Source organism: Muscardinus avellanarius (assembly GCF_963383645.1).
Source record: "Muscardinus avellanarius genome assembly, chromosome: 1".
Taxonomy (NCBI): domain Eukaryota; kingdom Metazoa; phylum Chordata; class Mammalia; order Rodentia; family Gliridae; genus Muscardinus; species Muscardinus avellanarius.
This window is the reverse complement of record NC_137786.1, coordinates 40,173,215-40,186,660: the sequence shown is the minus strand read 5'-3', so window position 1 is coordinate 40,186,660 and position 13,446 is coordinate 40,173,215. Positions and strand designations below refer to the sequence as shown.

At 38.9% G+C, this 13,446-nt stretch overlaps 1 protein-coding gene across 1 annotated transcript in view; it reads left to right on the top strand.

Annotated features, from left to right (window-relative positions):
• Positions 1-310: 310 nt before the first annotated feature.
• Positions 311-13,446, top strand: part of HCN1 (hyperpolarization activated cyclic nucleotide gated potassium channel 1) — a gene marked incomplete at both ends in the record, with an annotated part of 374,584 nt that continues 361,448 nt past the window's right edge. Inside the window, one exon of the mRNA XM_080711364.1 lies at positions 311-708. Coding sequence (XP_080567490.1) covers positions 311-708 — 398 coding nt within the window. The remainder of the gene's footprint in view (positions 709-13,446) is intronic.

The following is a 13,446-nucleotide window of genomic DNA, read 5'->3' as shown; positions in this document are numbered from 1 at the left end:
GGTGCGTGCGGGCTGCAGGGCGCGCTGCGGCCGGCAGAGGGCGCGGCGGGAGGCGCTGCGCGGGGAGCATCCTCCCTCGCCCGCTGGGCAGCGGCAGCCTCAGCCCCGGCGCGGCGGAGGAGCGCAGCTCTAAGGGCAGCGGCGGCGGCGGGAGCCAGGCGCGCAGCGAGCCGCGGGCGGGCGGGAAGCAGAGGCGCCGCCGCCGCCGCCGCCGCCGCGACGGGCAGCCGGGCTCGCGGGCAGCCGGCTCGGGCCCCTGCCCCCTCGGCTTGCAGCCCCCGCGCCGGGCGGCCGGCCGCGTCCTCCGGGCATGGAAGGAGGCTGCAAGCCCAACTCCGCGCCCAGCAGCCGGGACGATGGCAACAGCGTCTTCCCCGCCAAGCCGCCCGCGACGGGCGCGGGGCCGGCCGCGGCCGAGAAGCGCCTGGGCACCCCGCCGGGGGGCGGCGCGGCCGGGGGCAAGGAGCACGGCAACTCCGTGTGCTTCAAGGTGGACGGCGGCGGCGAGGAGCCGGCCGGGGGCTTCGAGGACGCCGAGGGGCCCCGGCGGCAGTACGGCTTCATGCAGCGCCAGTTCACCTCCATGCTGCAGCCCGGGGTCAACAAATTCTCCCTCCGCATGTTCGGCAGCCAGAAGGCGGTGGAGAAGGAGCAGGAAAGGGTTAAAACTGCAGGCTTCTGGATTATCCACCCGTACAGTGATTTCAGGTGAGGCCCCGGGCCGCTGCCCCACCCTCCCTCCCGGGCGCGCCCTCCCAGCCCTGTCTGCGCTCCGGGGGGAGGGGGCGCCGGGGGACCGCGGGAGGGGGCGCGGGGCGGCGGGCGGGGGTGGCCAACCGGCTCCGCTGCTCCCCAACTCCTGTTCACCGAGGAGGGGTTTCGAGGATGAGTTCCTGTTGCCCGGGAGCCCCCCCACCCCAGCCCCCCTCCCCGGGCGACTCGTCCCCCTCTGCCTCGGGAACTTTGGGGACCGATCGGGGAAAGATGAAGGCCACCGTGACCCCCAGTTGGGAGGATGTTAAGTTGTACCCAGGAAACTTTTTGGAGCCGGGAGTGGGAGGAAGAGGGCAGACACCCTTCCCAGGGCCGCTCCCTCAAGATGTGGGTCCCTCCCCAAAGGGACACAGCGGCTCCCGGGGTTCGGGGAGGACGGGCAGCGCGGGGACGGTCGCTCGCTCGCAGATCCCTTTCCAGCCGCGCGCGCTCGCCCCCGGGGAGCGTTAATCTGTTGTTCTTATGCTCATAGGCACTGAGTATGCATCCTCCTCGCGTTTCTTCCGACTAGTGGCTGGCAGGCGGAGGAAGGGTAATTTGCGCTTGGTTAGTCCCTGACTTGAGGTTTCAGAGGAGCGGGCGCCGCCAGCCTGGGCAGGAGGCTGACAGGAAGCCTCGAGTTCCTGAAACAGAGACAGGGGGCGTTTCCAGAGCCCCTTCCTGAAATAGAGCGACACCCTTTCTTGACCTTGACTACAAGTCTATTTCAGAAACCTCTTTCCCATTTCCCAGCCCGGGAGGAAGGGCAGCAGAGCTTGTCTGCCCGGCAGTAAGAAACTCTGCTTTGGAGAAAAGAAAATTAAGACGTTTTCTGATCTTATCTGCCACCCAAATATTCCCTCGGTTCTAAGCATGTTGAATAGATTGTCAAATGAAGGTCGCGAAGTAGATCCTCTTATTCACCTGCGTGCATCGTGTAGTCGTGGTCTATTAACACCTGCACAAGGATGGGCTTGCCACATTAAAAAAAAAAAAACAAAAAACTAGTAACTCAGATTGGTATTTATTTATTTATTTAACTGAACTCGTAAAAAAAAGATAGTCAACTAAAGGAGTACGTGTGCATACTAAGCAGTTTTAGTAGTTTCCTATTAAACAGCATGCGGATATAGCAATAAAAAGCAGCATTACTTTGAGTTGTGTTTAGAAACTAAGGGAAATTGCCAATAACTGCACGCCTTAATGGGAGCTGTCCACAGTTCTGAATCTCATTAGCCGTGGAAAACACATAGTCCTGTCACACAAAGCCTCGTGGTGACTGTCTTCTTCCTTGAGATATTTATCAGTCTCAGAAATCAGTAGCATCTGTTATTTATGTACAGAGTGAATAGATTTTCAGGAGATGTTGAATTTTAAGGTACTTAGTTGCAAAACATATGCAAAAGTCTGGAGACTTGCGAAAGGGAATAGCAATTTTAGTCCTTAGGTCATAAAGAGTTTGATTGAAACATGTTCACACTAAAAGGTCTTACTAAATAATCAAACATGTTTTCTACACTAGGAAGATACATAGAGAAGCCAACCTACAGATGCTCTTGTTTTAAGGCAAATTAGATTGTTACATTCTTTAGTATTTCAAAGGTTAGAATCAAGTGTAGAATACTATCTCTTCTTTCAACTCCTTAAGGAAAGATATTGCAACACACATTAAATTTTGAATATGGAAATAGCCTGAAGTAGTAATAAAAAATAAAATAACAATATTTTCAGAAATATATGATCTTCAACAGACGCATGCAAGTAAAATGCTAAACTTTACTTACTGTCACATTCAAGTGATTATATATAATACTTTTATTTCTTCAACAATGTGAAAAGGACATCAATTTTCAAAATAGTAACATATACCACATGATAAAAAGTCTCTTCCACTTATTGGATAAACACATAGAACCACCTTTTAGAAATTAGCATAGTGTGCCAAAATCTTTTGAATGAATGACATTAAGAGGTTCTCCACATTTTCCCAGAAATTTTGTGAGACTAAATATCTCTTTATAAAAACATTGTTATTGAAAACAGGAAGGAATTGAATTAGGTGATGATTTGTTTTATTATGTATTTCAGAAATTAGGAGATCACTAAAAAGTGAGGTAATACTCTGGTATAATCTCCAATTGTAGAATAGTTTGGACTATTTGATTCTTCCCATGAACAAGTGGGAAAAGAAAAAGGCAGACATAAATAATCATTATTATTTAGATTTTTAAAGTAGAATGTGTCTGAAAATTAAAATTTAAAGAGCATAATTACAATATACATTAGTTTTCTAAACCAAGAGACTAAAGAAATTATCATATACTTACTTGCATTTAGGAGATATTTACTTATTATTATTATTGTTATTATTATTATTATTATTAATTATTATTATTATTAATGTGTTTGTATGGCCTAAATACCAATATAACCTATTGCATGTCAGGGTAATTTAGAAACTAAACTATGCAAGACAGAATCCTATCATTACTTTTTTTTCTACAGGAAAAGCAGTGTGTGAGTAATCTTTAATAAAAACAAATATTTGGTGGGCTTGTTATACTCACCTTTCCTGAAAAATTATTCTTTATGGGAGGTGCTTTTTTACAATTCCTAAAACGCCAAACTTAAGTGACTTATTTAGCAACCAAGAGACTGACACTTAATAAATTTCCACAAAGGGGGTAAGGTATTGGAAATAAAGCTACCTATAGAATTTTTTTCTCAGTACTTTCGTAAGCCTTTGCATGAGCAGGAAAGTGCTCAGCTTGCTCATTGCTTGTCCCTACACTGCTGAGTGTCCTACAGCCCTGTCCGGGGCATGACAGGACTGGTTTTCCTTCTCAGGAAGACTTCTAAGGCCAGTTCCTTTGCCTCTTTCTCAACAGGCAGGGCTGTGCTCCCCTGGAGATTTCCAGAGAGCTGGCTAGTACTTCTTTCACCTGCCAGAACCCAGGAGCTCTGTTGCTGTATCTAGCAGGTGGGTTTCTCCCACCTCTGGTTAAGTAGGACAGAGGCACTGCATTTCCCTTCTCAGGAAAGGATAATGTTAGAAGTTGTCAGAGAGTTAAGAGTTCCAAAATACTGATACTATAAGAGATAACTGGGCAGAAGCTAGAGAATTTAGCAAAAACACAAAGTTTCAATTTTTAAAATTGTTATTATGATATGTAATCACGCAGACTAGGGAAAATATAGACAAGTACTTAAGCATTCAATTTTTGAGTAGTGAGGACATGTTTTTAGTCTTGGTGAATTTCATGTGACTAATACACACATATTTAACTTCAAGGTTAAACATGAGTTTTTTAGATTACTAACAGGGATTATATATTTCATAGTTGCAAGTTTTCCTTTTCCTTTTTCATTCATTAAATGAAAAATGACGGTGGCCAAGCTTTGTGGTTTCACAGCACATTGGTAGTTTTAAATGTATGCAAAGTATATTGAGAGTGTTCTTGTGGATGATTTTTGTGCATGTGTATGTAGGGTGCTGGGGATTGAATGCAGGGCCTCATATGCTTTCAAAACAAGTAGTTTTTATTATGCAAGTACCTTATCATGGAAAGATTTCTCACCGAGGAGTTTGCTGTTTTAGGGATTCTGATGTTATTTTGTTGGGTCAGGCTTACCCAAGGACTCTTTAAAATATAATGCTCCTATTTTATGTAGATTCTTGTGGACATTTTGCCCCTCATAAGAGATATTTAGTATCTTCACTTTTTATTTCCTCCACTGCTTTTCATCATTACCGTGACTGTGTGTAAAGCTGTGTTGTAAGAACTCAAGGACTCTGGAGACTAGAGATGGGAGTCACTTCCTGAAGATATTGCACTCCCAGGCTTCCATCTCTGCCTCTGAGTTCTTCCAACTATGCTAATGTCAGCGGTCAGGAAGGTGTCAACTAGAAAAGGCAGGCTTCACACCAACTCTGCAGTTCATCACAGAGAGACTATTTGTTTCTGGGAGCTTCTCACAAGAAAACAATTCAATCTTCTGGGGTTTAAGGTCTAATTAACCAACTATTATATTATCTTTAGGATGAATGTACTATCTATTCTCCTAGCAATTTGTCTTTTTTTCCTCAAATCATCAGAGCCAAAATAAAACACAAGGACTTATTTTTTTCCTATGTTAGGTGAACCTTTTTATATCTTAAAATTGAGTTAATTTTGCTGGGTGTGGTGGTACACGCTTGTAATCCCCGTGCTTGGGAGGCAGAGACAGGAGGATCATGCAGGTTTGAAGCCATTCTCGCTGGCTTGAGACCCTATTTCCAAATAAAAATATAAAAATAGGTCTGGGAGTGTAGCCCGGAGGTAGAACAGCTTCCAGGAACCTCAGTACCACCATAAATAAATAAATAAATAAATAAATAAATAAATAAATAAATAAAATTAAGTTACTTTTTATTGACTTTAGCAACTGTTCAGTCCAACTGAAGTGAAATTATAAACCAGGTGTGGTCACGGATGCCTATAATCCCCTTACTTGGGAGGCTGAGACAAGAGGATCACAGGTTCAAGGACAGCCTCAGCAAATAGACTCTCAACAACTTAGTGAGATCCTGTTTTAAAATAAAAATAAAATAGGGCTGGAGTGTAGCTCAGAGGTAGAATACCCCTGGGTTTAATTCCCAGTTCCACAAAAAGGTAAAAATTATTTAAGAGATTTGAAAGTATTTGAAAGTTATTTGGTTACCTTTTCAATATTTCAGCAAATATTTCACTATTAAACTTCATTTAATAGTTGAATGTGGTGACACATGCCTGTAATCTCAGTATTTGAGAAACAGGAGAAATGCAGGGTCGAAGATACCCTCAGCAAGTAGTAAAGCTCTCAGGTACTTAGTAGCACCCTGCTTCAGAACAAACAAAGTTAGGCTGGGAATGTAGCTCAGAGATAGAATGTTCTTGATTCCAATTGCTAGTGCCATAAAAGACCAAAAAGAAAGAATACATTTAATAATTATTAGAGTAACGTGATACTATTAAAATATTACATGGTAGTTTTCATATTTTTCTAATCAGTTTTTCCTTTAGTCCAATTTTGAGGACTTGTTACAAGTTGAGAACCAGTGGAAATATGTTTTACCAGTCAGATCTAATTGTGTGAGAATGCATTTATGAACTTGTCTGTTGAATAATAATGAAAGAAATTTAATTGCATTAGATATATTATTTATGCTTTTTATTATGGGCCCAGATAGCTACATTGAATTCAACTTTTTCTACTTAATCAAAAGCCGCAGACCAAAACATCACCAGCAAAATACATTTTAAGTAGTATTTGTAGTTCTGCACCGTTCCATTCAATGAATCTATGTCACAAAGTGAGCATGAGAACAACCAAATGGGTTTGATGTGACTTTCAGGTGAGCATCTTGCCATTCTGACTGTAATTCTTGTGTTTTGCAGGTAACTCATCTCATTAGCTAGAGGTAGAAACTGGGTTTAGGATGAAAACTTATAATCTCTTATGATTACAGTACAAATTATGGCATGTCATTAGAAACACATAAAGAATACTGAACATTTTCAGGGCCTCTGACAAATTTTGATTTTTATCATTTTTTGTAAAAAATAAACTATGAAATTAGGCTGATACCATGTATTTTAGGAGCAGAGGTAGCGGTAATAAAAACAATCTGCATGTACTAGGAAATAACTATTTTCACTTAAACTTAGTCAATTTCTTAAAAATAATTTTCTTGTGAGGCCATATTGGTATATAACTTACCATTAGTTTTTTCATAAAAAATCGGGGAATTCCTTATGCATCCTGGAATTTTCCAATTTGTAAAATAAACCTTCAGAGTTCTATTAATTCTACTTGTCATGTGTATGGTAATGTGTGACAGCTATCCAAGGGGCATCCATATATAGTTATGTGCATTTTGAACATAAATATAGAAGTTGATTATTTTTGAATTAAGAGTTTATCTGACACATTTAACCAATTTTGATGGGCTAACTGGATTTCATGAGCCTTTCAAGTTTACTACTTAATTTCCTTATAGTCTCCTCCTCCTTTTCCTCTTACTCCTCCTTCTCTTACCCCTACCCCTCCTCCCTCTCATCCTTTTTCTTCTTTATATGGTACTAGGGATTGAACCTGGGGCCGTTCTACTTCAGAGCTATACCCCCAGCCCTATTTTATTTTTGATTTTTAAACAGGTTATCACTAAATTTCTGAGGGCCTTGCTAAGTTGCTAAGCTGGCTTCCAACTTGCTATACTTTTGTCTCAACTTCCCAGTAATTACATGTATGCCACCATGCCCAACCCTCAAGGTAACCTTCTATTTACCTAAGAATTGATCACTCAAGGCAAAGAAGAAAAATTACACATCCTCTTGATTTACAATTCAATGATCTTATTTACATAGACCTGATTTTATTTTCAAGTCCTTAGCCGTAACTAATCGTACGAAAAAATAAGGCTAATAAAAAAATAAGGTTAATCACACACACACACACACACACACACACACACACGCGCACGCACACACACACACACACACAAACACACACACAGCTTTTTACTAATTTTGGACCTTCATATTTGTTTCCAAAATTTTAGTTATAAATAGTGCTGCAACAAACATGTTCATATATTACTTAATTATGTTTTGGAACTCTCTGGCTTGGACATATATTCTCTCTGGGAAAATCTTATGTATTGGCAACATAAAAATGTTCAGAGGTGAAATCATTGAATCACAGGGTGCTATTCTTCTCAGTGAAATAATCCATTGATGAAGTGATCATTTGCATGGATTTACTGGGCAGTACCTCCTATGGTTGGGTAGGTCATGGCTGGAGGAGGCAGGTCTCTGGGAGAGTGACCTGAGGACTTTGTAAGTCCCTGGTCTCTCCTTTGCCATTACTGTGCTTCTGGGCTGCCATCACTTAAGCAGCTTTTCTCCACCTGACACCAGGATGTTCCTGCTTTGGAGCCAGCCAGCCATGGACTCTGACCCTGAGAGCCCACAGACACCTTTCCCCTTACATTGTTCATGTCAGCTATTTCAGTTACAGCAACAAAAGGGCCAACTAAAGACATGGGCAAAGTTCAGGGAACAGAATGACTGGCTATAGACATTTTAAATTCTGAGCCTATGAATTCTTACCAAGTAATACTAATGTCAGTTAAGACACTTCTTAAAATGACAAGAGTGGTGTCGGTTTTCTGAGGGTGACAGTCCTGTTAAGATATGCCTAGGGTGATTTAGAACAGGAGGTCTAAATTGTCCTCTATTCCTATAATCAAAAAGTGATAAAGGTGATCTTAAAAAGTAAATTGAGTATTATGCTGCTTAATTCTCTTGAGTGGCTTCCTCTGACTCAGAATATATTTGACAAAACTTCCATGAGCTGCAAGACCCTGCAGAATCACAAGCTCTCTGTGACTTAGTCACACGTGGCTCACTCATTCACTCCCTCCTGCACTGCCTTCAAGCCCTCAGGTAAAATTTCAGTTTCTAGAAGAAGTGGAGTTCTCTCCTGCCACAGAGATTTTGGATGTGACATTTAACCCCATTGCTTGAAACTCTTTTCACTGTTCATCACTACACAGCTAGTTTCTCCACATACCTGGTTTAATCATTATGGTCATGCTTATTTTTGTTTTCCACCTAGGTCATCATTGGGTCTAGTGATCATTTGATTTTTTTATCTAGTCCTCAGAATTTATAATTATGTTTATGTGTTTTCCTCCACTAGGATTTATGCTCTGTTTCCTCATCAGTCTAACTCAGTTTTAAATTTTGAATGCTATGCAAATGGACATAATAGACTTTTATTGCCAAACTTTCTCAAATGCTTCTTAGCAGATTTTAAGATATAATAGAATCCACTAGCTTAAAGAGTAAAATTCAATGTTTTTAGGACATTTGGAGGTTTGTATAAGCATCACCATAATCAAATTTAGAACATTTTATCATCCCAAGAAAAAGCCTCATACTCATTAGTACTCTCTTCCTACCCTCCTCTCATCTCTTAGTAACCACTAATCTACTTTATGTCTTCATAGTTTTAAAAAATATCCAGGACTTTTCATATCAGTGGAATTGTACAAAAGATAGTCTACATTCCTGGTTTCTTTCACATGTGTCTTTTCAAGGTTCGTATATATTACAACAGGTATCAGGTATTGCACTTTTTGCTGAATACTATACAATTGTATGGATGTGAAATCTTTGATTTATCTGTTCATTAGCTGATGGACTTCTGGGTTTTCTCTACTTATTTGCTATTGTGAATACTTCTGATATGAACATTCTTGAACTAGATTTTGTGCAGAGATGTATTTAATTTCTCTTAGGAGTTGAAATTGCTGAGTCAATATGACAAGATTGTAATAAATATTTATTGAATAAACAGACATATAATTAGTCTCACCAGGGTACATGCATATTTAACCTTGGAGTTAATAAGTCCACATGAAGGCAGGGGAGGCTCTTTTATTCTCCTACAGCAGTACCTGGAGCCCTCCTCCACTGCCATCTGTGACTGTGGGACCCAAACATTTCATTTCCTTTCCCAGTCTACAAATGAATAAATAAAACTGCAGAGAGGTTAAAAACCATGAACATTCTGACATAGATATAGAATAAGAACTGGGCCAGAAATTCAGTTCTTTTTGAATCTTCATTTGGTCACCTAAACTCTTACCTAATAAGAAACAAGGATACCAGCATAAATCTCTAAAGATTCAGGGAGTCATGATGGCTTAAACCTAAACATTTACACTTCCTCCTTCTTAAAACCATACCAAAATGGTTAAAATGGGAAAAAAAAAAAGGACTAAACACTTACACTCGAACACTTAGACCTGTAGGGAAAAAGAAAGAAGACAGTGGAGAAAAAGATCTAAAAAATATTTGGGGAACTAGGAAGCTGGTGGACAAATTATCCTGCTTCCACAGTCCTCCATCCATTGAACTGTAGAAAACCTCGGGACTTGGAAATGCTGGTTAAAAAACGAGTCCCAGGACGGGGTGTGGTGGCACATGCTTGAGACGTAGGATCACAAGTAAAAGTGATGCTCAGCTGCTTAGTGAAGCCTTCTGCAACATAGTGAGACCCTGTTTCCCTATTTCAAAATGAAAAATATAGGACTGGGATGTAGCTCAGAGGGAGAATGCCTTTGGGTTCAATCACCAGTACTACAAGAAAGAAAAGGAAAAAAATAATTTTTTGAGAAGCCAGGGTGTAAGCAGGGTTTGCCTAGTTCATAGAGTAAATTTAGAGCTCCCAATGCTGACAGACAGCTTGGAGCCCAGTCAGTTCTCCTCAGGCAGGAAAATGGAGTAGAATACTGCTAATGGGAGACGTTTCAAAGTCTCCCAATAAAGAGTCTTGTTTATTAGCTAGTCACTCTGAAAAGTTTCTTCATATGTACACAGAAACTTTATGTTTTTGGTATTGTATTATTTAATATGAACTAAAAGCAAAATATTGCCAGATTTTTTAGAAAAATCTCCAACATGAAAGAAAAATAAATGGCAAGGAATCTTCAAAGGACAGAGAGAGGTATTAGAATAAGGAAAAATGACAAAAACTATAAAAATATTCTATACACAGTATTTTCAAAATGTTATTACAATAAGAATAATATGATACAAAAAGAATGAAAATTAACACTGTGCTCTTAGATGGGATGAGTTAGCAGGTAAAGTATAGGAAGCCTTTCAGAATTAGGGGAAAGAGAGAGAAGAAAACAGAAAATTAACGGAATATGAAATAATAAGGGTTCATTCATAAGGTTAACATCTAATGGAAGAAGTTCTAAAATGAGAACAAAGCCTAAAAATGAACACGTGGAATTAGTAGAGACACTGTAAACAAAATTTTCCAGATAACAGTAACTTCAATTTATATTCTGAGAAACTCAGTGCTCAGCACCATCACAGAAAAAGCTCCAGCTAGAACAAGCATGCAGAAGCTTCAGAATACCAGTGAGACCAGAGAAACAAAGCTTTCCAAAGAGAAGGTTACATATCAAGACGTGATAGCAGTTCTTCAAGTTAGATGACAGTGTAACAAAGTCTACAAAGTTTCAGGAAGTGATTTCTAAAAGAATTTTATACTTTGCCATAATATAATGATGAAGTCATTGAGAATCCAAAGCTTCAAATGTTCACCACCCATGTACCCTTTCTTAGAAAGTTTCTAGATGGTATGCTTCAGCAAGACAATGTGAAGGCATGAAGATAGGAAATTGGATCTAATGGAGAAAAACCTTAAATGGAAGTCCTAGGGATACTCAGAATAGCTGCCTTGAAGGAGACTAGGCTGGACTGGGGCAGGCAAGCAGAGGGCTTTCTTCAATGTCTTCCTGGGGAGAAAAACAAAAAAACAGATACCAGAATTTGAAATATGATATTGATACATATTCCGCAGATAATTTGGAATAAGATATCTTTGACTTTCTTATAAATAATTATAGACTACATTGGATATAAACAAATAAAGGACATTATCAACTCTAGAATGATCTAAAGGTATATAAAAGTAGGAAAAATACAGGTGTTTTTCTGTTCAGCAGTCAGGGGTATTTTATCTAGTTATTATTTAGACACAGTTTTTGGCTCAATTATTCTGAGAGGACATTAAACAGGTAAATATGGGTTGGATGGTGTAAGAAAGCCATAATTGGATGCTAACATAGTATTTAAAGTGGATAGATCAATTTATCTTTGAGATATAAATTAAAAGCTAAAAGAAGCAATTGGTATGGTTGAATTTGGGGAGTGGCTATGCAGAATGAAAGAATTGGGGCAAGTATATGTTTTTATAATCCTTCAATACTCTTACTTAAGAAACTATGAAGAAACTATGGGCATGCATTGAGTTAACATAAATATCTATTGAGATAGAATTCTGGCTCCATCTACCACCTTAGTAACTGGGCCTCCATTTCCTCAATTACAAAAGGAGGAAAATAATTATGTTCTCATAGGTTTGTTGGGAATATTTGATTTTACATCTATATACACTATGTATGATGTATACTTATAACCGTATTTAGTGCTAACAAATTATACTGTGCACTACTGCTATTTATGTGTTAGCTATTATTACATAAGTAAAATTAGAATTAGGGCATGTGACCTATTTGAGAAAAATAATATTCCCAATGTGTGTACTCTGACAGTTTTTGGAGTCTTTTAACAAATATACATGTGAAGTCTGGGCAGCAGAAGCAATGGCATGTTTTGTGTGTGTTAAGTGAAGTAGGTAACTCTGAAAAAATGCTTTTTTTTTTTTTTTTTGCAGACTGGGGAGAACCCAGGGACATTCTACCTTGAGCTACACTCCCAGCCCCATTTTTATTCTTTATTTTTGAAACAGGGTCTCACTAATTTGCAGAGGGCCTCACTAAGTAGCTGAGGCTGTCCACAAACTGTGATCCTCTGGTCTCAGCCTCCTGAATGCTGGGATTACAAGTATGCACCACCACACCCGGCTGCACTGGAAAAATTATGATGTACCCTTTATGCAATGTTTTTAGATATAACAACTTTATATTCTAAATTGGTATAAAATGTTACAGTATTAAACATTTGGAAATAGATTTTAGAGAAAAATTTAAAAAATGATTTGGTTGAATGTATTAGTTCCTGTTAATCTTCATTTTTATTAGAAATGCACAGTTAAATCATTTGGGATCTTATTTCAAATCACTTAAATGGTATACATGAGCCAAATAAGATGAGTCACAACATGCTAAACTCTTTCATTTTTCTTTTTATCGTCAAATTTAATAGTCTATGAAAAATGGTATTTTGAAGTATAATTTGAGAATTTGAGAAATATTGCAAATTTGGCAGAATGGTTTTTAAATTTTTCTTACATCATTTCTAGAACAGATGTCACTTATAACCCTTGCAGAATATTTTAGCCTTGTTAATTTTTTAAAAAGAGAATATATATTATTAAAAATTATACTGCTTCCATTATTTGCACATAAGCTAAAAATCAAAATTATATCACTAGTATGTATGGAAATGACAAGTGATCCTTATTTTTTCTATGAAAGAGTCATTCCATTCATAGATTAAATAATTATTTTAAATAACCGTTAGGAGCAATAAACTTGGTAATTTTGTTGAATACCATGTAACTGAAATAGGATGAAGACAGATGTATTGTCTGGAGGCATATATATATGCATATTTATGTATATATGTATATACGTTATAAATATATGCTAGAAACAGTTATGACTGTATATGTATGACACATTATAAATCTCAGAATTCAATTGATTATATAAATAATTCATGTTTATCCATTTGTCTCATTGTCGACTAGGCTTTCAAGCTCAGAATACTTTGCCCACAATATTTTGTTTATGGTTTTAAGAGATAATGTGGTTCCCTTCAAGCACACTTATTTTGTGGGCTCCAGGTTAAGACTTCCTGAACTATCTAATATTGCACAGCAGAAATAGAGATGCTATAAACAATTCATGAAAGATCCAAGGAAACAGTTTTGCTTGGGCAAACATTAAGAATTGGAGTTGCATCTAGAAAATCTTGCCTTGAGAGTGAGAGAATTTTCTTTCAACCAAGGAGTTGCTCTAGATACCTGATCGTTAGAGATTGAATAAAAAGGATTTGTTCCAGATGGGTCAGTAAATACAATAAAACACAAAATTATAACTACAAATATACTTAGGAAGAGAAG